Below are 26,725 nucleotides of genomic sequence, written 5' to 3'. Positions count from 1 at the left end.
TCCGTGGGATAGTAAAGAAACATATTTTGTAGGTATAAAAGGGAAGGCGGGTAACAGCTAGTAATAAAATAATGTTTAATTATGCAGGCAGTACCTTGATGAGGATTTTCTAATTTTCCCTTATTACATGAAGCGTTCTTTTGGCGTTTGTATTTCGATCTATATAACGTGTGAGTCCGACTCGCACTTGACCGGTTTTATTTCTAGAATGCCCTTAGAGAACGTCAAACTGACACACACCCACACCGCGGCACTTAGCGCGCCAAGATCCAAATGAACGTGGCAAAAAACGAAATTATAATGCAGCTATCTTCTAAAACGTCTCTCATTCGCCAGAATGTTGTAGATGAATTTGTTGACGAGGAGATAACACAAAATCGGTGTCTTATCGCCCTCTTCTGGTAAGTTGCAGAAGCCGTATAGAATACTGTTTTTAAACAAATAAGTTGCGAGAATAAAGAGAATAGAATAGCAGGATTTAGTAGATAAAAGGCTTTTAAAGTACATTGAATTATCTCAGCTTTCAAGGCGACGTGTTAATTTCGTGTCTAATCAATAGATGGCATTGTCGGTTGTCCGCGGGAACTTAGTGCTTTTTGCCGTAAACTATTGAGGCCCAACTCTAAAGCAGAGTTTGAAGTTGCAAGAAAAATCGTGCAATTACATTGCGACGCTCGATTGACCACTACAAACTCGGCTTAAGATTATAAATGTTTCTTGTGAAGGTATTGCTAACGCGGGAAAAGCTGCGGGCTAAAACTAGTGTCACAGTATTAATTTCAGTATATCTGGGTCACAGCTAAATTATAAACTTATTCTTTACAAGTATAAAAAAAGTTGCCCAAACTTTCTTCCATAAACTTTTTCTGAACAAATAAAAAATAATGGCATCATAAATTAATGAGCTACATCAAAGCTATATCGGTTCAGGAAGTCGCATTATTTTTTTTTCCACTCGGCATGCTTCGCGCATCGTCGGCTATTTTCGGCCGTTAGTTTCCTTTGCCTATTTTGAAGTTTAGGGTTGCCACAGTAGAAAATGCATTAATATATAACATCCTAAATAATAAATAAATAATTATTATTTTCGACAGAGGTTTTCGAACCGGTGCTATTGAATTTTTGATGTTCATACAGTGCGTAAAAAATCTAAGGCCGTCTTGCAGGAAAAAAAATCGAAATTTCAGTTCCATACAATGTGACACTACTAAACTGAGCTTAACGCTAACTCGAGATTTACGTGTTTCCAGCAAGTAGCCATTAATGGCGAAATATGTGGCTAAAAACTGAACTGATGCGGTTATCTCGTAAAACTTTCGCTGTTTGTAGCATTTAATTTTGATTTTTAGTTTACTTATGTATTTTGAGATTAAAGCACTAATAATTATAATTAACTATCCGTTACCCGCGACTCTGTCCGCGCAGGATTCGTTTATCGCTATCCCGCGGGAACTATGCGATTTTGCGGGATAAAAACTATCCTATGTCCTTCTACGGGACTCAAATTATCTGTATACCGAATTTCGTCTCAATCAGTTCAGTGGTTTAGACGTGATGAAGTAACAAACGGGATGCAAAAATGAAAATAAAAGGCGTAGAGACGTGATGACCCCGCCGCGCACTGGTGTTGTGGTTTGTGGTGTCACCAGTGCAGTCAGTCATCGCAGGGCGGTTTTTTTTTTATTCTACTGGATGTCAAACGAGCAAATGGTTTCCTGATGGTAAGAGATCACCACCGCCCATAAACATCTGCAGCACCAGGGGTATTGCAGACGCGTTGCCAACCTAGAGGCCTAAGATGGGATACCTCACGTGCCAGTAATTTCACCGGCTGTCTTACTCTCCACGCCGAAACACAACAGTGCAAGCACTGCTGCTTCACGGCAGGATTAGATGGTGGTGCAATCCAGGCGGACCTTGCACAAGGTCCTACCACCTGCAATGTATCGAGTTGTTGGTGCATAGCGACACCACGAACCTGGGACCTCCAGGGGTACACATATACACATACGCTTACAGCCTCATACACAGCTACACACACACACACCATCACTGTTTCGCCTTTGTTGGTCTGTAATGCTCTATTCTAATTTCAAACTATCAGTTCCACGAGACTTCGTCTGAAAATAATTCGCTTATAGCGATCCCGATTTTATAAAAGGGGAAAACGAGCATACGGGTCATCTGATGGGAAGCAATTACCGCCGCCCATGGATACCCACAAGACGAAGTCATCACAGGTGCCTTGACGGCCCTTTCAGAGACTGATAGGCACGTTTTTAAAGATCTCTAGGTTGTGCCGCTCCGGATCAAACAACAAGATGCGATGTCCTTCCCAGGGTGTTAAACTATCTCCGTAACCGTCAAAACGTAGCAAATAGACATAATAACATTCGCATTTATAAAATTAGTTAGGATTAGTAACATCGTTCAATGATTATTTATTTGCACAAACTATTTGACCTGCTACCTCCGTCATGGCCCTTGCCCCCGTTTAAATATAAAGGCGAAACAAAAATGGCGCCCGTATTAAGTATTTAGCTCTCGCTCACTCAATAATTCCGTGGCACGCGTAGCAACCCTGAGGCTTGCGGTACTGATGGAACTCGATCGCTAGTCACGTTTGTTTTGACGCGGACATCAAGCTCGTTCAGCCTCTGCGGACTGCAATAAAGTCTATGTAGGTAAGTAAGACAGGTCGCAGTTTTAATGCTAGATTTAAGGAGCATGTTTCGGCATATAGGAATGAGCATCCGGACAGATCAAATTATGCCAAATATTTGTTAGAATCAAATATTTTTTATTAGACTCGGATTCTTAAAGTGTTACATTATTGCGGCAAAGGGTTTTGTCTAGATTTTCTGGAATGCGTGGAAATAATTAGGTACAACAGTATGGGGGTCTATTATTAATGAACAGGTAAATTTAGTATCTTCTCCCTTACTACGGCGTGGGTCTAATTTCAACAATAACAGTTAGGATTATTAAAACACGCCTTAACAGTAAATAAATAAAAATTCAAGGTAGTTTTATAGGACGATTAAAATTTATTAATATGTTGTGGGTAGTTTCGTTTGAGAAAAAATATAGGTGGGTAGGTACTTAGGGAGTTACAGTGACAAATTAAAACGGTTATTGTGTTTTGTTAGTCTAACATCTGGTAGCATGCATGGTGTACGATTGCGTTGCTCTGAAGATGAGCTCTGGTTGAGTTCGAAACGCGTCGGTATGGTGGTGGTGATAGATGGGTTGTTCTTACAGTGTGGAGGTGGAGGGATTGTATGACCATGCGAATCTTGCATAAACTTAGCTATCATAAGGTCGCGGGTGAGCAAAGAAATTCTTTTAGTTCATTGATATGGACCTCCGCAAAGTAATGCCTGATTCAATAAATTATATAAGAGGTACCTAGTTTAGTTAGAGTTTCGTTCGAGAGAGGTCGGAACACATGGTAGCGCTGTACGCGTAATTTGACAGCTCCTACAAAGTGTTGCCACATAAGATAAAAATACTACATTGTAGGGTAAAACTGAATGTCAGGTATTCAAGAATAAAGAAGAAGTGCATAATCATGCAATTACTTTCAAATGTTGTATGACTATTAAGTATTCTAGTGAAATATTTTTATAAGTTATTAAGGTTTTAGTGATTGACAAAGACTATGAGTAATACGAGCATAATGGGATGAACTAAAATTTCAATTAAAATTGTTTTTGTATAATAATTTTTACTTTATAATGCCTTGTGACGATGCGTAATTTATTTGGCTAAACGAACAAATGGAGCACCGGATGCGGGGAAATTAATTAACCTATCAACAATTTTGATGGATTATTTAATTATATAAATTTATAAATATACGTCGTTAATTCGATATACACAAATAAACATTTGTACCGCTAAATACACATAAATTCACCTCAAAAGGGGGTAAACTATTTTTCTAGCGCTGGCAACCCCTCAAACCGGAATGCGCCACAAGCACAACCGCGCCGCGCCGTCCGCCGCGCAGTTCTACGTCATCAAAACAAATACAACAGTTACAGTGAAAAAACGCCTCAAACGCGCACGTTAATCAAAATAATAAGAAAAACACTCGCGATATGAAAATTAAAAAATAAACGTTTCATTTGTTTTTATAAATGGCCGTTTGGACTTTCCTAAATTTTTGTGGTCCTTATACAGTGCTTTGATATACGTTTGTGACCTAGTTTTATTTGTGCATCGTGTGACGTCATTTGGTGATTTTTACAAGCTTTTGTAAACTATTAGTTACTTAATTAATTTAGTCACTTCGCGAAATTGACAATTGTTAAATTAAAAGTATCTCTATTGATTCCAATTAACTTTCTTTTGGATTCAAATTTTAATTCTGATGATCATCTGTTTCGTAAATTTTTCTTTTGATTTGTAAGTTTTTTGAAGCGTAGTGATTTAAAAAGCTTGTCAAGTAAACACCGTTGTTTTTCAAATTCTGGATGCAGTGAAAGTGGGTGAAGTGCTATGTGAATTTTACGAAGGATCTAGGGTTTTTTTTTAGAATTATTGTAATCACTAACTGATTGTAATTATGTGATTCAGGTAAAATTAAAATATATCACTTAAGTGGTCGTCACTGCATTATTGAGGCGATGAGATGCTGAAACTGAAATAACCATATCATATTCCTTTACTATCTTGTACTATCTAACATTATCCACTTATCAAAAAAATACATGCCCCACTTCTGGGCACAAACCTCACATAACAGGGACTAGAAAATAACCTTCATGCAGGCTTAATGCAAATCACAGATGTTTTATATACTTTCTACTTTGTGGTAGTCCATATCAATGGTCTGTGGTCTATAACCTTGCTTAGAACTCCACAACCAAAGCAAGTTTTCTTTTTAAAACCGTTATTTAACTACACACATGTATTTATTATGTTTGTGTATTGTCTGGAAATCTGCAACCATTATGCAACCAATCCTGGTGTCTGATTGCTGAAATTTGGCATACTTATCATAGTCTGGTGACAATACAATAATCTTGTAGTGGTGGTTGGCATGGATGGGTGTCACCAGGTCTGGTAGGATGGGGGAGGGCTATGTCCATGATGATTTTAATAGTATCGATAGAGGTGTGTATAAGGAATATACGGTATAAAGATCATAATCTAACACAACATTATTCTTGAGAAAAAAAAACAAAAGTGACAAAATTGGTATTATTTTGTAAACCATTCCCATTAGAGAGTCCAAAAATGGTCAGAATATTCGTCATTAAGAGTGTAAATATAATAACTAATAGAATTTCAATAAAGTAGCTTGGTTTGTTTTTTATGACTATATTTGTGATTCTAGTGACCTTTTATCCAGCTAACTCCTTTTTTTTTTGTTGTCAATATCTACATGTCGTATTGATGGAGGAGTTTTAGTCTAGTGCTTAGAATATTATAAGGAAGCGATTTTTACAATAAAAAGTGGTTGCAACAAAATTGGGGTTCATAACACACTATGTGTAGCTCTATTAGCCTAAACAATTTTTTTTTAAAGTATACTTATCATTTTTATCCTTCTGTACCACAGTTAGCAGAAACAGAACCTGTATAGGATCACTTTGTGTTATTTTTCAGAAAATGTGGTGGTAGGTACATATTATATAAAGCTAATATTAATATTGAATTGTGGTGGTACTGATATAACCAAAACAAATCTCTCTCTTTCTTTCTTTCAAATAATTTTTGGTCTGCTACTCCTTGAAAAAGTGAAAACCTTAACCCACTGGATCCCTCGGTCCTCTCTAGAAAACATACTAATTGTAATTTCCCTCATTAAGAAACACATATTAGTTTGATTCTTTGAAGAAATACCAGTTTCGGAAAAATCACCTTCAGCATCCAGGAGGCTAACTCAACGCTATCAAAAGATAGTCATTAAAAAAGGTGTTTCCATACAAATTACTGGGGAATCTGAACCTAGTTCCAGTTTCTCTAGAAACATACAATTTTTGCTATACTTATCCACTCAATTTGCTTTTAGTAACAATAGCTACCTGCCAACAGTCTTATTTTGTTATATGTTATAGCATAACGCACAACCAATAAGAAAAATCTGAGCATCTGAATTTTTGGTGTTTGTATACCTACCTAATGGTTGATTACTGAACCATAAATGTCGCCACATTGCGTACATTTTGGTTAAGGCTGCGTTTTCACCAGAGATGTGCGAGCATGTCAAATTAAAATTCAAAAATTCAAATCATTTTTTCAGTAAATAGGCCGCAATGGGCACTTTTACACGTAATTTTTTAAACTACCAGCGCTTTCGGAAAGACCATCATTGCCAAGAAGAATGCGCCGCAAGAAACTTGTGAAGAAACGTGTGTTGAGAGGAATGTTCTTCATGAACCAATAAAAACCAGGGATGTAACGGATGTGGTTTTATCGTAACCGAAAGAGGAACCAGATGTTTTCAATTTAGTTTATCGGAACCAGAAATGAATCGGAACCGAAAACGGAACCGGAACCAGAATCGGAGCCTGGGTGATAGATACGGACGAGATGTTAAGGGTAGGTCTACTAAACCTGAGGGTCTATCGCGTAACGTTTCTGACACTCGCGATCACAATCAAATTATGGTTTTCGCATACAAAAACTGTCATTAGATTGTGATAGCAAGTGTCAGAATAGTACATTGTGTCTTAAGGGCGGTAAATAAGGAATTACGAACGAGAGTCTATTAGAAGCCCGAAGTCGAAGACTGAGGGCTTTAATGAGTCGATGTTCGTAATTCTAGTACCGCCCGTGCGACATACAATGTTTTTCATCACATTTGCAAGTATAATATTGGCGATACCTTAGGCTGCGCTGTTGGCAGCGCCGCCCTCCCCCCCCCCCTCCCTCAGCATGTGCCTGAGCCGCGTGTGCATGTGGTCCTGCTGCTACACCATGCGCAGCACCATCAGTACGGGCACGGACTCATTTACCGACCTTGGGCTTCATGACAAGAAAATTTGTACGCGCAATGACTCATTTACCGACCACGGGTTTCATAAGAAGCACATTAAGGTAGAGGGTTTTATTTGGGGGTTGCAACCAAGGTAGCCTTCATGTTTTGACACTGTTTACGAGCAAGTATGATGAAAACGTTACATAATTAGCCTTCTGTTTGTCTAAGCATTGACATCCGATATAACTTCCGTTTCAAAAGTAACGGGACCGGAGCCGAAACGGAAGTTCCGACTTGACGGAAACGGAATCGGAGCTCCGTAACATCCCTGATAGAAACGCTTCATTAAACTATCCTCGCACCGCACAGCACAGCTCTAGTGGAAATTGCTGAGTGGAGCAAACAGGTAATGAAGTACCTATTTCTATTGGTTCATGAGAAACACATTCTTCGTAACACATACTCGCGCATCTCTGGTGGAAACGGAGCCTAACGCGAGGCTTTGCTAAGCTAACATTGGATTTTTAAAGATACCTACAAAGTGTGGAGCCCTTATATTAATCAAAAATTTCAAATGCAGTTTGGGACATCTAATAAAGACATTTTGAAATGAGTATTCCGCACAACATAAATGATTAAAACCGTGATAAATTGTCGGGAATTAAAATAAATAAATATATCGGGACAATTCACACCAATTGACCTAGTCCCAAAGTAAGCTTAGCAAGGCTTGTGTTATGGGTACTAAGCAACGGATAAATATAATTATATAGATAGATACATACTTAAATACATATTAAACACCCAAGACCCGAGAACGAACATTCGTATTTTTCATACAAATATCTGCGGGAATCGAACCCGGGACCTCAAACTTCGTAGTCAGGTACTCTAACCACTAGGCCATCTGGTCGTCAATTACATGATAATTTTGTAAAAATCCCAGTATTTTAATTCTACTGCCAGACCCAGGGGCTGCATTGCCTAACACGCAGACCCGTGATCTAATTCACCGTCTCTTTCCATTAATGCACGTGCCTGTACAGTCAACTACAAAAAGATCGATGCGGCCAAAACTATAAAAATATATCTACGCGACTTTAGACTTTACATTTAGGTTGTGTATACATATTATTCTAACTTTGACCATATAGAATCTTTGTAGCTGACTTAACATACGAAGGACTTTTATTCATGACTCCTGAGCCACCCATCGTGGAACTATTTCACAGTAAATGTCATAGTGACATCGCATTAATTAACGACGAAAATCAAATTCAAATATTTTTGTTTGCAATTTTAATCGCAATGACTTGTCCTTTGAAAAGGTTCCATGGTGGCTCATCTATTAAAATCCTTGACCGTACGACAACAAAGCACGCATGTCTGTACAACAAAGCCAACAATACGTGCGTCACCCCTGAACGTACATCAAAGTTTACGGCGGCAGACGAGCAAATTGATCCGCTATACAGGCTGCTCTTCGAATAAAACCTCATCATCATCATCATCATAAAATATCACCGCATCATATTGACAAGTACCCATAATGTGTTACTAACTTTGCTTACTTTGGGACTAGGTCAATAGGTGTCGTCAAGGTGTCCCGTGATATTTATTTATTTATTATTTTATATCAGCCATAGGACACCCACTGGTGAACATAGGCCCCCCATGGACTTCCAGTTGCTTTGGTTGGAAGCGGCCTGCATCCACCGTGAACCCGCGGCTTTAACTAGGTCGTCCGTCCATCTCGTTGGTGGACGTCCTACGTTGCGCATGCCACGCGGCCTCTATTCGAGAACTCATCCCCAACGGCCGTTTTCTGTGCTAGCTATATGACCTGCCCGTTGCCACTTCAAAGAGCTAATTCGCTTGGCTATGTCGGTTACCCTCTTTCTCTACGTATCTCCTGATCTGATTCCATCGATTTTTTGGACATTCCCATAGAAATTTAGTAAAATCCTACCTATCCTGCGAGCACTTCATTCAGCCGTTTTTAGTTTTCTGTAGCATATTTTATACCTACTGAGGAAATGAGTGACAGTCACCATGGAATATTAAGAACACCCATTGGGGACTAAGAATCTGATTTTTTGGCAAAATCACAATTAGTTGATTAATTTGGTAAGCCCCCCAGTAGAATACAGTAATTCCGTAATTAGACCCCTGAAGAACCGCCATACTAGTACAAATCATCTCAAATTCTGTGTCACCATCTCCCGGTCTATTAGCTCGAATATTACAACCGGCACCACCTGCGCGCCGCACCGCGTCAGTGTGTTTCTAGCTTAAAACACTCTCGTAGAACTACGCAAATTACAAGAGGGGGCTTAAAAGTATACCTTGACTAGTTTGTACACGAGGAAGCCTCTGCTGCCTTTATCATGTTTTATTGATGCGGCAAAAGCTGTCTGCGATAGGGTTCTTCCGAGTGTCACAGAACTTGTCAATAGTCAAATAGTTTTCAGACAGACAGTAGTGGATCGCTCGAAGTAAAATTAAAATCACCGGTGTTTTGAAACATCCTGTGTGCGGTGACAATGGCTGGCAGACAAAGCTTTGGCGAGCCCCTTATTTGTATTGACAAGTGACCGGCTTGTTTGAAATTATTTGATCACGAAGTTACAACCCCACTATATCGCTGATCTATCGTCAGATCTATTGTCAAGAAGACAAATATCTAAGGCGTAAAAGGTAATGTGGTGGCCTAGTGGTTTGACCTATCGCCTCTCAAAGAGAAGGTCGTGGGTTCAGACCCCGGCTCGCACCTCTGAGTTTTTCGAAATTCATGTGCGGAATTACATTTGAAATTTACCACGAGCTTTGCGGTGAAGGAAAACATCGTGAGGAAACCTGCACTAACCTGCGAAGCAATTCAATGGTGCGTGTGAAGTTCCCAATCCGCACTGGGCCCGCGTGGGAACTATGGCCCAAGCCCTCTTGTTCTGAAAGGAGGCCTGTGCCCAGCAGTGGGACGTATATAGGCTGGGATGATGAAAAGGTAATGATTATATCATGGACAGGGATATTCGGAAATAATTCTGATTCGCATTGGCGCTCCCTCACTTCAAATACTTGTGATGTATAGATATCCATACTTTACTAATATTATAAAAGCGAAAGTGTGTTTGTGTGTTTGTCCGTCTTTCACGCCGTAACGGAGCGACGGATCGACGTGTTTTTTGGCATAGAGATAGTTTATGGGCCCGAGAGTGACATAGGCTACTTTTATCCCGGAAAAATGCACAGTTCCCGAGGGAACAGCGCGCGATAACCGAAACCACGCGGGCGGAGCCGCGGGCAAAAGCTAGCCGTTTAATAATATATTGTAAATCTGTATACAATAAAATATATACGTCATTGAGTTTCTTGCCGGATTCTTCTCAACAGAGGTTTTTCCGAACCGGTGGTAGTTTTTTTTTACATTCATAAGGTGCTTGTCTATAGCCTAAATTTCATAAAACGTATGTGGGTACTTGGGGAGTTACAGTGACAAGTTAAAACGGTGGTTGTGGTTCGTTAGTCTAACAACTGGTAGCATGGTGTACGGTTGTGTCACTCTGAAGATGAGCTCTGGTTGAGTTCGAAACGCATCAGTGTAGTGTGGTGGTGGTGATAGATGGGTTTGTGTGATTTGTGTGTGTTCTTACAGTGTGGAGGTGGAGGAACTGCATGAACACGCATATTTTGCATAAGCTTAGCTATCGTAAGGTCGCGGGTGAGCAAGGACATTATTTTAGTTCATTGAATAAAGATATTTTGACTTTGACTTTAAACCGATTTAGATGAAATTCGGTATACAGTTAGTTTGGAGTCCCGGGGAAGAACATAGGATAGCTTTTATCCCGGAAAATTATATAGGTTCCGCGGGATAGCTATAGACGAATCCTACGCGGACGGAGTCGCAGGCAACAGCTAGTAACGTCAACATGGGAAAATTAATTGCAAGCAAGGCTCGGATACCGGTTAAATTTCCAAACCGTTATCATGTACTTGGCGCAAAAACCTTTTCATTTTGGTTTTGCTCGCGAAACCGTTATTTTAAAACCGGTTTTTAAGGGAACATTTCCATAAAGTTCTTGTCAGATTAACCAGTTTAGAACAATAAAAACCGGTTTATTCCGGCGCAGGATAAACGTCGCCGCCCGCCGCCGGCCGGCCAGCTGTCACTCGGCGAATAAACCGGTTAAACTATAACGTTCGCGTTCTTATGAACGTTCGGAGTTAAACCGAAATAAACCGGTATTTACCGCTATTTTATAAACCGGTCCCGAGCCTTGATTGCAAGCCATCAAGAACTGCTTTTTTTTTTAAATGAAATGAAATATTTATTTGCTGGAATACGTTTGCATAAGGTCTTACAAGTAGATATCATCAGGAACAGTATTCATTCGATATACAAAATCAACATGCAAATTTAAAATTACAATGATTATGATTTAAAATTCAAAAAGTTCTTAACATTATAGAAGCAGTGATCATGTAGCCATTCAATTTGCCAAAAAAACAGCTATCTACACACCAAATTTCATCTAAATCCGTCCAGCTGATTTATCTTGTCTTGAAGGAGTTACAAACATACTTTCGCATTTATATAATATTAGTAGGAAGGATAAAACCCTTTCATGATGATGATAATGATTAGTTATGCGAGAGCGTCCATTTTTAACCGACTTCAAAAAGGAGGGGTTCTATGTTCGACTGTATTTTTCAATGGCGAAATCTCATTCGGATTCATCTTCCCACGCACTCTTACCAGCTTTATGTGCCGTAATGTTTGATCATAATGTCTTTGATGATTTACGATCGATATAGTCATAAATCAAAGCTGTGTCTCAATTAGCTTGCTCTATCAAAGATTTTGCCAGCAGATGGCGCAATCAATCATCTAGCTAGGCTTATATACATCCCACTGCATGGCACAGGCCTCTTCACAGAATGAGTCTCGGCCGTAGTTCCCACGAAGACCCAGTGCAGATTGGGAACTTTACGGCTGCGGCTCCACTGAGGCGGAGACGAGCGGAGCGGAGGAGACGCGTATGGATCGACCAATCCCTACACGTCTGATGATAACTAATTCGGGAGAAGTTTCCCTGCCGGCCGCGCGGCCGCGTTAGGTATTCGTTTGGGATATTGCTGTCTTTATCGCTTCTGACATAAGCGCTCGCAGCCGTCCCCCCATGCCTTCCGCAACGACGTCCTAATTGTATCGAGATAGCTGTAGGCTTTTCAAGATTTGGGCGGTTGTATTTTGGGTTTTGTTGTCCTCATATTATACGAAAAGTATAGCACAAAAATCAATGATATTTTACAATCAAGATATTCATTATATTTTCCTCTATGCCTGTGGTTTTTCGATTTTTGTAAAAATGCTTTCATCATCATCCCAGCCTATATACGTCCCACTGCTGGGCACAGGCCTCCTCTCAGAACAAGAGGGATTGGCCCATAGTTCCCACGCGGGCCCAGTGCGGATTGGGAACTTCGCACGCACCATTGAATCGCTTCGCAGGTTTGTGCAGGTTTCCTCACGATGTTTTCCTTCACCGCAAAGCTCGTGGTAAATTTCAAATGTTATTCCGCACATGAATTTCGAAAAACTCAGAGGTGCGAGCCGGGGTTCGAACCCACGACCCTCTGCTTGAGAGGCGACAGGTCAAACCACTAGGACATCACGGCTTCTAAAAAAAAAAAATGCTTTATTCGTCTGTAATTCTCGTGCAAAGTTGACATCTTTTTTTTGTCGAATTTTGAGCTCCCGTCATTCTGATATTACACATTTATATGAAAATCTGAAAAACCACAGGCATAGATAATTACGTCTAGTCCATACTTACAAAATTTAATCTATTTCTGTTGCCTAGTTTTCAAATGAGACCGGGACTACGTGTGTATGGAGAATGGAACGAAGAGACTTCTCTTAATTGTACCACGTTAACGAGCACGACTTCCCCCACAAGTAACATTTGGAACCCCCCTGATAAGTTTACAAGACGAGCGCTAGGGTTCGCTTCATATGGCCTTGACGTGACTTGACGTGACGTATTATAATCTAACGGTGACCTCAGTGAGCCGTGTTTAAGAAAGTGAATCACTTACGTGGTTAGAACATTTGCACTGTTATATGTTAATGTCATGTTGGCAAAGTATGTAATCATCATGAAATTGATTGGAAGAAGAGACGAGATTCAGATTTCAGATGCTTTGACTACAATAGAGTGGTTGCCCAGCCCACTACTTTAACCGATACCGGCACGTCCCGGGTAGTTTTTCCCCAATCAGACCTCAACCAGACCGAGTTCCTTGTCGTTTCTTCTCAGTCAGGACTTTAGTCTTTCTGAAACGATGTAGTATAAAAATTTCGATTGCTTGCATAACTCTCCCCTAGCGTCCAAAGTCCGAGGTCGGCTCCATAGAAGCCCTCTTTATGCTATAAAATTCCCACTTCCTGAGCGGCCCGTCTGGCTGCTCGCCCTCTCTCCGGTAAGCTGTAAAAGCTAAAAGCCGTCTGAGGCAAACAGCAACAGTCCGACCGAAAAAAAACATAACTAATAAGTACATTAGTATTTTAAGTCAAGTGCAAAGATATCTTTTTTTAAGGAAACAGGTACCCTGCCGTCGCTTTATGTTTTTGAAATAATCATCTATGTAAGGAAGAACATATGTGATTTTCCCACTAACGTCGATAAGCCAAAGGCTACGAGAAACACAGGGAAGCTTAAAGTTCCATCTTACAGACTGACTAAAACCAAAAAGTCGTTTCTGGGAAATTGCATACGGTTTTATAATAAAATTCCAAAAAATAATATAAATGAAAAACAGATACAAAATTCAGATCTATTGTCAAGAAGACATTAATATCTAAGGCGTATTATAAAGTTAATGATTATATCATGGACAGGGATATTTGGAAATAATTCCGAGCCGCATTAGCGATACCTTCAAATAGCGAGCCTACTGTGTCAAAAATAAAGTTGTGTTAAGTAAATACTTGTGATGTATAGATATCATTTAATAATATTGTAAATCTGTTTTAAAAAAATATACCTCGTTGAGGTTCTTGCCGGACTCTTCTCAACAGAGGTTTTCGAACCGGTGGTAGATTTTTTTTGACATTCATAAGTGCTTGTTATAGCCTAAATTGAATAAACATATTTTGACTTTTTTTGATCGATGCGAATACGGCCAACTCTTGTAACTTTGGCCTTTGTAAGTTAACAGACACGTTCTATTGGCATTATTGTTTTGTGACATGCAAACGATTATGAACTTTAGGGTGGGTACAACCACATATTTGGCTGATGGTTTGGGTTTTGGCTGAATTTGCCAAAAAAAGCGAAAAACTGCGAAGAAACTATTGAGAATAATCCAACTTATTTTGTGCGAGATGTAATGATTTTTAACGCGTCGTCATAGAATGGCATGAAGTCTATATTTAGAACAAAGAGCCTCATTACAGCCAAGGCTTAGTCGGCTAGACTAGATCTCACTTTGTTACATACATACTTACTAGACTAGAGGCTAACTATCGGTCTTGAACATGAAACTACCGAGACTCAATCCTACCAGTCATATTAAAACTAGCCTATTTGCCCGCGACTTCGTCCGCTTGTAATTAGGTTATCGCGCGCTGTTCCCTCGGGAACTGTGCATTTTTCCGGGATAAAAAGTAGCCTATGTCACTCTAAATGCGTCCAGCTGATGTAACATTGCAATCAATAGGCTCAGCGCTATAAAAAAACTACACTTCCAAGTAAAACCTACTGAAATACCAAGTGCTAAAAGACGCGACGTATCTGGTACAGAATTCACACTGGCCGCTGGAAAATCTCCTTTAACACCACCTCGTAACACTTATTATTGCGTGGCAGCCGGTCTAATCGATGTTCTGCTATTTATTTGGGAATAGGATAGGACTCGATTATTGTTTTATTTCACACTTCTTTGTGAAAATGGTATATTTTAACTTTTATATAACCCATATATTTTTAGAATGGGCTAACTATTAGCTTTCATTTGATACCCCACTTGATAGGTTTGAACAAGAAACATTTTTTGAAATTTGCAATTTGGCGCCAAAAATCCGCCATTTTGATTTTTTAAGAATTAAATGTACCCAATGTCACTCGCGTCATTAAGCCGTTGAGTAGTTACGAGAGGACATAGGAATAGATATACATACATACTTACATACGCGTCAAACACAACCCTCCTTCTTCGCAGTCGGGTAAAAAAAACAAACAAACAAACAAGTGCGCGTGTTGCAGCAGCCGCTGAGTCGCGTTGCTCCGAAGACGAAGGGCTACGGATTAGCCCGAAACATGTCGAGCTAAACTCGATTTAAGACGTGAGTTATCCGGGTCATATTTAATAAAAAAAAACAATCATTGACATCTATCATCTATGTATGAGTTGAGCGGGGCGAGTAACCTGTAATCATTGCAGACAAAAGAAAAGTCAACAGCTAAACAAACGTTTAAGAATAAGGCTCGACACAGATATTTCTCCTCTTACCAAACAGCTGACTTCGTGAAATACTGAAACTGAACCCCCACTCGCCTCCCCCCGCGACCTTGACCTCGCAACCGAGACAGGGGGGTAGCTAAGTATACCTAGTAGCTACGTGCGCTTGTATTGACGGTGCCTGATAAAGTCTATTCGTGATGAAGTTTTTTCGTGATAAAGTCATTCGTGAAAAAGTTTTTCGTGATTAAGTAGGTACTGACACGCGGTTAAAATACGGCCTGTAATCGTACTAATTTACAGCCTCTTTCAAAAAAGTTAGAGCCTCCTTGAAGGCTCCTTGAAGGCCCGATGCTAAAAAACATGATTCATAAACGTCTGTTAGCGCTAATCAGTCGATCAAGGCTCTGCTAAAGTTAGAGGACCGTAGACCCTCCTTTCTCCCTGCTAAGTCACAAAATGGCCGCGAATTTATTTTCAGGAATTTGTATTTAAAAATCCTCTAAATTAGGTATTTATAACTGCTACTTTACTAACAATAAATATGAAAAAAAAAAATAGGATGATTAACATAATTAGGGCTTTTTGCACACATAAACATGCGGATCGGAAAATGGCGGGAAAACAAACATCTCGCTTTTTATTTTTTTCCCTTTTTTCCTGCTAATTTGCTGTCACTGCTGTCAATTTTTTTTTTAATTATCTATGAGGCCATTTTTTGTCTTTGATTTCTCAAGGTGGCCAACATAACGCGTCTAATCCGTCTATCAGCAGCTCAACAACTAGCTGACTGCTAGCAAGCGTTATGAATCTTACTTCCTGACAGCCGTCTAACAAGCTTAATCTGTCATCTCCCAGGATAACAGGATCAAAGGAATTTGGCACAAATTTGTGCCTCTGGGAGAGGACAGGTTAATCAGTCTTCTAAGTAACAGACCGATCAAACCTCAATTAAGGATTTTTTATGAATAAGGCTGTTAGTGTTTTTATTTTATTTTATTTGAAAGCAAGTTTTCTAGCGATGGTTCTTAGACATGTTTTTATACGAACAAAGATCTAAAAACAATTACTTTCAACTTAGTGCAACACGGGCTTCGATCAACAATACAATTTGAATATAATTTATAAAATATTGATATTGTAGCCTATGTCACTCTCTGGCCCATAAACCATCTCTATGCCAAAAATTACGTTTCGTCGTGAAAGACAGACAAACATACAAACACACTAACACACACACTTACGCATTTATAATATTAGTATGTTGTTTTTCGACGCATGCGGTCGGATCATTTGATTGAACTAGAAAAGAGCTGTGGCTTTAAACGGCTAAAAAGGGGCTACAAGAATTGCCTAGGGGCTTCGACAATTGACATGGCTATTCCGGCCCTGGATGGGGACGTTCTCTCCGCCCATTTATTGGACCACAACCACCCCCTAGGGGGGAACGTGAAGATTTTATTAACTTGTGGAGGGGGGGTAATCAGGCCCCATTCATGGATAAACTTCCATGGTTAGTGATAGATCGGAGACGTACTTACGCACCGTTTACTTTGGTACCGTACCGTCAGCCAAATTAGTGGGTCAAGTCAAAAGTCAAAATATGTTTATTCAATTTGAGCTATAACAAGCACTTATGAATGTCAAAAAAAAACTACCACCGGTTCGGAAAAACCTCTGTTGAGAATAATCCGGCAAGAAACTCAACGAGGTATATTTTTTTAAACAGATTTACAATATTATTAAATGATATGTATACATCACAAGTATTTAACACAACTTTATTTTTAACGCAGTAGGTTCGCTATTTGAAGGGATCGCTAATGCGGATCGGAATTATTTCCAAATATCCCTGTCCTGTCCATGATATAATCATTAACTTTATAATACGCCTTAGATATTAATGTCTTCTTGACAATAGATCTGACTGAATTTTGTATCTGTTTCATTTATAATATTTTTTGGTATTTTATTATAAAAACGTATGCAATTTCCCAGAAACGACTTTTTGGTTTTAGCCAGTCTGTAAAATGAAACTTTAAGCTTCCCTGTGTTTCTAGTAGCCTTTGGCTTATCGACGTTAGTGGGAAAATCACATATGTTCTTCCTTTCATACATGATTATTTCAAAAACATAAAGCGACGGCAGGGTTAGGATACCTGTTTCCTTAAAAAAATTAAACAAGTTCCTAAAGTGGCGTAGCGTTGTTGGGCGGGGGTAGGGTTGCCAGATACATGCATTTCATTCCGGGACAATTCGAGGGTTACAAATTGGGTCGTTAAATATCAATACTAGCACAAAACCAGCTATTTTCTTCAAATTGACAAAATCGTTACAATTGGTCGTTTTAAAAAAGTGAGCCCAGATTTTGTCATTTGGCAAGTCTTTTGGAAGGACCTCAAAAACAGTTCTCGGGCCTGTGCATTCTGTATACAGGCCGGCAATGTTAACCGCAGCTTCGATTTTTAATATGGAAGGCAATGCTGCAGGGCTACTCCGAAACTCGAAACTCGAAGTTCGTGTCGTGCGGTCCCTCTCGCACTCGTATTAAATAGTGTAAGTGTCAGAGGGACCGCACGACACGAACTTCGAGTTCCGAGTTTCGTAGTAGCCCTGCTGCTCTCGTAGTCGAAATCCGGGACATTAAAGTGTAATTCCTGGACACGGGACCAGGCACGTAATTCCGGGACAATCCCGGATGTCCCGGCCATCTGGCAACCCTAGCTTGGCTGCCCCGGGCGGCAAAACACCATAAAAATTTAATGGTATGTGTGAAGTTCCCAATCCGCACTGGGCCCGCGTGGGAGCTACGGCCCAAGTGGTCTCATTCTGAGAGGAGGACTGTGCCCAGCAGTGAGACGTTTATAGGCTGGAATGATGATTGATGATAATACCATATAAAACAAAAATAGTCGCACATACGTTAATAGCATTACGTACGTACCTATAATATGATATCCAATCATAATAACGTCAAATGTTCTGTTTACCACGAAGTTAATCGGGTCATAAACAGATATCAAACATCGGCGAAGCTGTTAAGTCTTACGTCACAGGGTAGAAGGTCGCTCGGTAGAGGCTCAAGCCTGCAGGGCTACTACGAAACTCGAAGTTCGTGTCGTACCGTCCCTATCGCTCTCGTATTAAATAGTATAAGTGTCAGGGGACCGCACGACACGAACTTCGAAATTCGTGTTTCGTAGTAGCCCTGCTGGCCCTATTGTAAAGTGCAAAATTTGAACTTCGTATCTTGCCGTCCCGCTGACGTTAATGTTATTTTATACAAGAGTGAGAGGGACGGCACGATACCAACTTCGAATTTCGTAGTAGCCCCGCTGACTGTCCAGCCTGTAAAACTAGAGACGACATGGCCTTTGAGAAGTCCGCCTAGGCTGTTTCCGCCAGAGCTGTGCGAGGGTGCGTTGCAAGGAATTTGTTCGCTTCATTTACCTATCCACCATCTTGCTCGCTAATCCTGCCGTGAAGCAGCAGTGCTTGCACTGTTGTGTTTCGGCGTGGAGAGTAAGACAGCCGGTGAAATTACTGGCACTTGAGGTATCCCATCTTAGGCCTCTAGGTTGGCAACGCGTCTGCAATACCCCTGGTGTTGCAAGATGTTTATGGGCGGTGGTGATCTGTTACCATCAGGAGACCGACTTGCTCGTTTGCTAACCAGTCGAATAAAAAAAAATTACCTATCCTCGCACAGCAGCTCCGCTCAGCAGTGGAAACAGCTGAGCGATGCGAGGTTAGATAAATGAAGGTGTTTCTATTGGTTCATGAAAAACATTCCTCGGAACACATCTTCGCACATCTCTGGTAGAAACGGAGGCTAACGGGCTGCTGGGTGTCCAATAATTTCTAATAATCTCACTGTCGAACTAATTAGATCTATTATGACACTGGCTTATTACTGCCATCGACATCTACCGGGTATGGCCTGTAACACAGACAAATAATTAAAACATAGATATCGTACAGTCAACGTCATAAATAAGTGATCATTTCTGTACCAAGTCGCTTTCAGTCGTTACACAATTTCGTATAGCTTTTCAAACATGACGTTAAAGTTAAGAGGTACAAAAGTGATCACTTATTTATGACGTTGACTGTACTCGTCAAACTGAACAACATTAGTTCAGCGACTTTTAAAAATAATTAGTTTTTTAAAGTTTTTATTTTATTTATTTTTCTTTATTGAGGAAACAAACAGCAATACAATCATACATGAAGCTAGTATACATGCAGGTAAATCATGAGCCAGTAAAGTTTTCACTGATATGACTACACTTATTAGGAAAATATTATGCACAAAGTAAACAAAGTAGGTAAGTTAAACAACAAACGAAAGGAATGATGACAATATCTAATACGGTTTCACGGGATACCCGTAAAAGTAACAAATTTGGAGTTGAAATAAAAAATACGAAAAGACTCCAAAAAACCAATCATAACAATATACATATATTTTTTTTTTCCAATCATGACAATCATGAGTTTAATTCAAGAAGCAATGTAAAGCAAAATGTCTGATATTTGTAGCGTGACAGGCGACGTCAGTTGGGTTCTAGGATGGCGTACATTGAATTTACGATTAAGTTTGTTAGAAAAAAAAAAAAAAGTTTAGTTTTTATTTTAATTAAGTGGGGCCATGATGATCCAAATACCGGTGTACTCGTATAGTATGGAGCCTCTGTTTTTTAATATTATCCCCGGTTCTGGGCCACACACTGTATGTACCTTGCATTGATAATGTCAATGATTTCGCCCGGAATGGCCCGACAAGGGCCCGACGTTGGGCCATCATTAGAAACATAGACAGCTTGCGCGATGCGTCGTGACTTAACGTTCGTTTTCTACTTTCTCTTTCACTCGTATCAGTCGTGACAAACGATGTCTTTAATTGACAATCTAATATTGGGTTACCTAATGATTCGCGACTATTTTTAGGCAGATTATTGATTGGCAGACAACGTTTCGCCGAGTAACGGTACGCCGATGAATTTGTACGCAGATGTATTGTTTCGCAGACTAACGTTTCGTAACTCAACCTTTAGCAGACTATTTACTTGGCATATGAGTCAGTAAGCGGAACAACTATTCACAGAAATTCGTTTAGCCTATTAATCACTACACATTTTGCACATTTGGTCGAACAACCTTTCGGTTTTGTAACGGTTGAACTATTATTCAGTGCGCATATCAACTTTTCGCATCTTTTCGTTTCGCATGGGGAATGGCATTCAATACCGCGAATATGTGTGGATTACACTATGGCCTTATTGGCATTTATACACGTCGTGCTGACCGCGCATTCTTTATTATTTTTTTATATACCCTCACAAGTTTCAAAAGTATAACGCAAGTAATAAACGTATTTTTGACCATCATTTGTATTTGTTTAACTCCAATGAGTTTAAACAAACCAAGTCGCGATGCTAGCAGTTTGGTTCTGGCACTTCGCCGGCCGCTACCGCGGCACGCTCGCTTCGCTCGCTCGGCTCGTGCGTTGTTAGTCGCAATTCTACCTAACACTCCTCCTCGCTGACGCTCGTCGTCGCACCTAACTTCATTTTGATAAAAGCTAGTATATTTATATAGTCAACTCAGTAAAATCCTACCTGTCGTTTGGCCGATTTTATCTACGCAGATTACGAAACAAAAATCGACTGAACATTAAATCTACTTAACAATATGAATGCCATGTGATAACTCTGCTTATCGTGTCTCGGCGAACAGTTGTTCGGTTAACTGAAACAATTACGAACAAACAATCTACTAAACGTAAATCTGCTTATCGCTATTCTTCTACCGACTACTCGGCGAAACGAATAATAGGCGTAACGAAATTATACAAACGTTGCTCGGCCAAAAGAAAAATCTGCCATAGTTGTCTGCGAAACGAAACTCTGCGTAATGAAACTCGGCAAAACGACAGGTCACCCTAATATTGATTGACGTACTTTGTCGGCGAAAACAATAAAATTAGTCAATTAATGGCATTTCAGCATTTCATAGCTTTTTTAGATATTCGTAGAAGCCCCCCGAGGCCCCCCGCTAGTCTTACAATGCCCCAGACTCACCAAGTGCTCAACTAAATTACTTAATTAATTCCAGAACTCGCAGTCGCGTAATTCCGCTTAAAACTTGTGGGAACGAGATACTTTGCTAAGTATCCGGACTTGTCGTGGCTTCTGTTTGTGTTTGCATTAAGGTGCGGCCACATGCAGTCGCTCGTCGCTCGTTTGCAGCGATAACTCTGGTCACGTGACCCCATTTTGAATGTGATTTTGAATTTCCCGCGGCATGTCCGCGACTCAAAAAAGTAGCGTCAAGTCGCCGCGTCGAGCAGCAGCGACAAGATGGCTTCTTGCATAAATGATCTCGGCCGTGGAAGCTGCTTTCTTAATCTCACTTAGATTCAGATGGCCTAGTGGTTAGAGAGCCTGACTACGAAGCTTGAGGTCCAGGGTTCGATTTCCGTGTCGGGGCAGATATTTGTATGAAAAATACGTATGTTTGTTCTCGGGTCTTGGGTGTTAATATGTATTTAAGTATGTATCTATCTATATAATTATATTTATCCGTTGCATAGTACCCATAACACAAGCTTTGCTAAGCTTACTTTGGGACTAGGTCAATTGGTGTGAATTGTCCTGTGATATTTATTTTTTTATTTATTTAGACAAATAAAAGAAATTGGAGTGAATGAAAAAAAAACAGTGTTGTTGCCGAAATTAAAGAGGTTTTTTTTCCAACGATAAAGCTCAAAATTTTCAGCTTTATCGCTATGTGTCACGTGACCAGATTTTACGTTGGAAACGAGCGTTGAGCGATTTCATGTGGCCGCGCCTTTACGCTGCTGCAAAGTTACGTAACGTTGCGTTTCCACCAGCGATATGAGAGATTGCGTTGCGAGGAATGTGTTTGTCATGAACCAATAGAAACGTCTCATTTAACTATCCTCGCTCCGCTCAGCTGTTTCCACTAGAGCTGTGCTGAGTGAGGATTAGAGATGGGCCGAACATGGGTTTCACCGAATACAAATATTCGGCTGAATACGAATATTCGGTAAACCTGCCGAATATAAAACGAATATTCGGCCCATCCCTAGTGAGCATAGGTAAATGAAGCATTTCTTTTTGCAAAACAGAAAGATTTAATTTATTTTTCTACGACTTGCAGCTTCCGATGATTGAGAAGCATGTGTACATAAGTCTTTATTTCAATAAAATACAACTAACCTTCGTAAAATTCACACCACCAACTTACTTAACCAATCTCAAAACAGGCTAAAATGTGACCAACATCTTTAAAAAGTGCCAAAAATGACGCTAAACCCGACTGGGATGCAAACTGAACCACCGCGTTCTACAGCATACTATTATGCCGACATCGAACGCTTAAAACGCAAGAACCAGAACGGAACACCTCACATCCCTGATGAGGAAGCCAGAAACCCGGACGAGCTTAGCGAATACGTCGAGTCCAATGAAGTCGTCAACGAAGGCGCGAAAGTTGAAGTGCCGCCATTAAGGGATCGACAATATAGTCTACCTGAATATACTACCCCGGAAGCATGCAGAGTGCCAGAGGAAACGTATTCCACTGCTGGTACGTTCCCCATGCCGGAGCCGAAGGAAAAAGAACCGCTGCTAGCCGAATTAGAGCTGGTGGGAAGGTTGCCCTTGAATCAGTTGGAATCCAACAGTGGGGTGAGGAGAAGTAGGAGCTGGTATCTGTGCTGTCCCAATGTGCCTGATGAAGAAGTGTCCAGGGAGTCGTCCTGGAGATATTCCAGTTTGCGGCCAGTGACTGCGCCACCTATCGGTCGAAATGGAATGAGCTTTGTGGTAGGAGTTCACATTTTTCTTCACGATTTTTATACTAATTTTTTAATGCGTTAAATATAAATCTACATCAAGTCTCCAATATTCTTTTCGAACTTTCCGTAATTTGATAGTGATAGATACCCGTCTGTAGGTATGATCAGCTATGCGCAAGTGCAAACTAGTACCATGCACCCACACATAGGCTCAATGTCAAAGATACTTCAACACAATCAAGGGCGATGCCCACTCGTGGGTTGCGACACTTTACCATAACAGTTTTTATAGTTATCCGTCCTCATTCTGCAAACAGTCAACTTGTATGTAAGGCTCCATTTATTGGAGCATGCTGCCACAGAATCAAAAACAGCTATCGAATACTTCCTGACAAAGAATATTTTTAAAGCTAGTCTTATTTTCAATAATTACAATGGAAATTGTGACGAATTTTTAAATTAATAAGGTTTTTTTTTTTTTTTTTTTTTTTTTTTTTTAAACAGTATAGGCTTGCGTTTGGCCACAATCACGCCTGATGGAAAGCGAGGATGAGGCCTACGATGGAGCACGCTTGCCTAGTAAATGCTCATTCACCCTAGACTTGAAGGCGGCCAAATTGTAGTGTTCAGGAAACACAGTCGCAGGCAGGGAATTCCACTCTTTTGCTGTGCGATTGATGAAGAAGAGCGAAAACGCTTTGTGCGGATTTTTGAATACTGACAACGTTAGGGTGGAGACCCCGCCTACTTCTGGTCGACCTGTGGAAGAAAGGAGCAGGTGGAATAAGGTCGTGCAATTCCGAAGCACATTCTCCGAAATGTAGCCTGTAGAATACCGACAGGGAAGCCACTCTTCTGCGATGACGAAGGCTCTGACGACAAAAATCCGCATCGCAGGTGACGCCGATGAGCCTCTTCGCTCGCTGTTCTACCGAATCCAAAGCAGCTAGCTGATATTCAGCAGAACCGTCCCAAAGGTGGCAGCAATACTCCATGCAGGATCGGACTTGGGCTCGGTAAAGACCAATGAGCTGGTCCGTAGTGAAGTATCGCCTAACCTTGGATAGGATACCAAGCTTTTTCGCAGCGGTTTTTGCCAAGGATTCGATGTAACTCCCAAAGTTCAGTTTAGCTGAGAGTTCTAAACCAAGGAGCTGAAGGTGGTCAGATATTGGTACAGGCAGACCTCGAAAGGTTGGAGTTAGATTAAATGCACTACGTTTTGCCGAAAATAAACACGCCTGGGTTTTAGAGGCATTGAAACCGACTAAATTGGCTTCGCCCCAATCGGACACTGCCTGAAGAGTTCGGTTCAAATTACCTATCATAGCCTCTCTGAGAACGTTGGTATCCGAACCACTCGCTGGAGCATCGGACAAATATCTTTCCGACACTGTGCTGTCATCGGCATATCCAAAAATACCGGGATATACCAACAGGTCATTTATGTGCAGCAAGAAAAGAGTGGCAGAAAGCACTGATCCCTGAGAACACCAGCATTAATGTCCATAGGATCGGACGAACAGCCATCGATCACAACCCTAAAGACCTACCCCGCAGGAAGTCAGCTATCCAGGTGCACAAGCCAGCAGGAATCCATAAGAAGGGAGTTTACCCACAAGACCATCGTGCCAAACCCTGTCGAAAGCCTTCGAGACGTCCAGAGAGACAGCAAGAGCCTCTCCGTGCTTCTCAATGGCCTGTCCCAAAATGTGTTGCGTAAATTAGAAGGTCACCAGTGGATCTACCCCGACGAAAACCATATTGATGGTCACTAAGGAGATCACTGGCTTCCAGGTACGCAAGGAGACGGTTGTTTAATACACGCTCCATGGTCTTGCAGAGAATAGAGGTGATAGCAATTGGTCTATAATCGGCAGGGTTGGCACGACTACCTTTCTTCGGTACGGGCTGGACATTCGCAACCTTCCAGGACTCGGGGACTCTACCTTGGTTCAGAGAGAGGCGATACAGGCGTGTTAGGTTCGTTTCCATCTCAATGCAAGTGGTCGCTAAATCGCCTCTACCTGGATGTTATTAAGGGTTAAATTTATAGGGCATGATAACAAAAAAAGATCTAGATACCACAGGAGACCGAAGAGCTGGCAGTTTCCTCGCTCAACGCATCAGTCTTGCGATCCAGCGGGGAAATGCTGCCAGCATGGTCCATTTTTAGATTTATTATAGTTTTAGTTTATTTAATTTTATTGTACCTAATATACCTTTTTTATAGTTGGACCTGTATTGTTCTGGAAATAAAGTACTACTTATACCTGGGTAAATATACAGCGTAAATAAAAAAATCTTACAAGTAAACGCAAAAGCAGTTATATTGAGCAATGAGCAAGCAAAAACAGACCTTAAGGGATCCCATGCCCTTTGGTAGGCTGGTGAAGTACTCAGCACTTACGTGGATATCGTGCGGGTCGCGGCGAATGTAAACAAGAACACTGTTTAACAGTTTATTTTAAAGCGACGTTTACACACAGATGAAAAGTCAAGCACAGTCTTAGAAGGAGAAAATGGAAGAGATAGGAACAAGCACAGCGATTGATATTAGGCGCATACGTAATTAAAAAAGCGGATCGTAAGCGAAAGCGGCGGAGCAGAGCGACATGCGTCTCGCGTCGTATCATCAAGCTCACTGTCCGGCGGCGGTCGCGCACACGCAACTCCGGAGGAGGCGAGCGCGCTAACCGGTTATGCCGTGACGTAGGCGGTTGCAATGCGGATTCCTAACTACTAATAAAAACGGTGCGCTTGTCCGCTTCAACATACAAAATATATATTATAAAGTTTATATAATGCAAAGTGACATTTATGATTTAACGTAAATGAATGCATTATGCAATTTTAAATTATTATTAGTATTATTACATTATTATTATTATTAGATTAACATTATTATATTTGTTTTATTATTAACATTATTTAATTAGATTATTAAGACTAGATTATTAAGTTAGTATTAAGATTAAGTTAATATGATTTATAATTAAGATTAGATTATTATGATTGGTTTTATTATTTGTAATTATTTATAATACTTTATTTGATTGTACTATTATAAACATGCTAATGTAAATTTTCGTAATTATTTACCATTAATAACATTCAGTAATAAATTATAATGTACTAAATTTAACTATTTTAAATTAAGATTTAGTGACATACACTGAATGCACGCCACATCACCCCCTTCCAGAGACCATCATGGGCGATAATAGTTGGGAAACCGGACAACGCGGCCTGATCGCGTCCGCCTGATGTCATTATCTCCGGTTCCAGTTGTAGATGTGGTGGTGTTTGCTGGAACTGGTGGCGTTGATGAAGTGTTTGTGACGTTTTTTGTGTTGTGAGTGTGTGTTTGTGTATCCGGTTGAGTACTAGTGGTGTGTGTGTCATGCAGTATGTAAGCCGGCTTTAAGCGATCTACAGATACTGTCATTTCCTTACCATTGACTGATAACCGATACACCTTGGGATCTCTCTTCAAAACTTTA

General features: G+C 40.5%; 1 protein-coding gene across 1 annotated transcript in view; it reads left to right on the top strand.

Moving 5' to 3' along the window:
* Positions 1 to 3,980: 3,980 nt before the first annotated feature.
* Positions 3,981 to 26,725, top strand: part of LOC141444715 (uncharacterized) — a 61,126-nt gene continuing 38,381 nt past the window's right edge. Inside the window, 3 exon segments of the mRNA XM_074110320.1 lie at positions 3,981 to 4,241; positions 4,485 to 4,581; positions 22,689 to 23,250. Coding sequence (XP_073966421.1) covers positions 22,726 to 23,250 — 525 coding nt within the window. The 5' untranslated portion in view covers positions 3,981 to 4,241; positions 4,485 to 4,581; positions 22,689 to 22,725.

The sequence above is a fragment of the Choristoneura fumiferana genome, chromosome 30 (assembly GCF_025370935.1).
Source record: "Choristoneura fumiferana chromosome 30, NRCan_CFum_1, whole genome shotgun sequence".
In the NCBI taxonomy this organism is placed as follows: Eukaryota; Metazoa; Arthropoda; class Insecta; order Lepidoptera; family Tortricidae; genus Choristoneura; species Choristoneura fumiferana.
The sequence above is the reverse complement of the archived record's forward strand: the minus strand, read 5'-3'. Positions and strand labels throughout refer to the sequence as shown.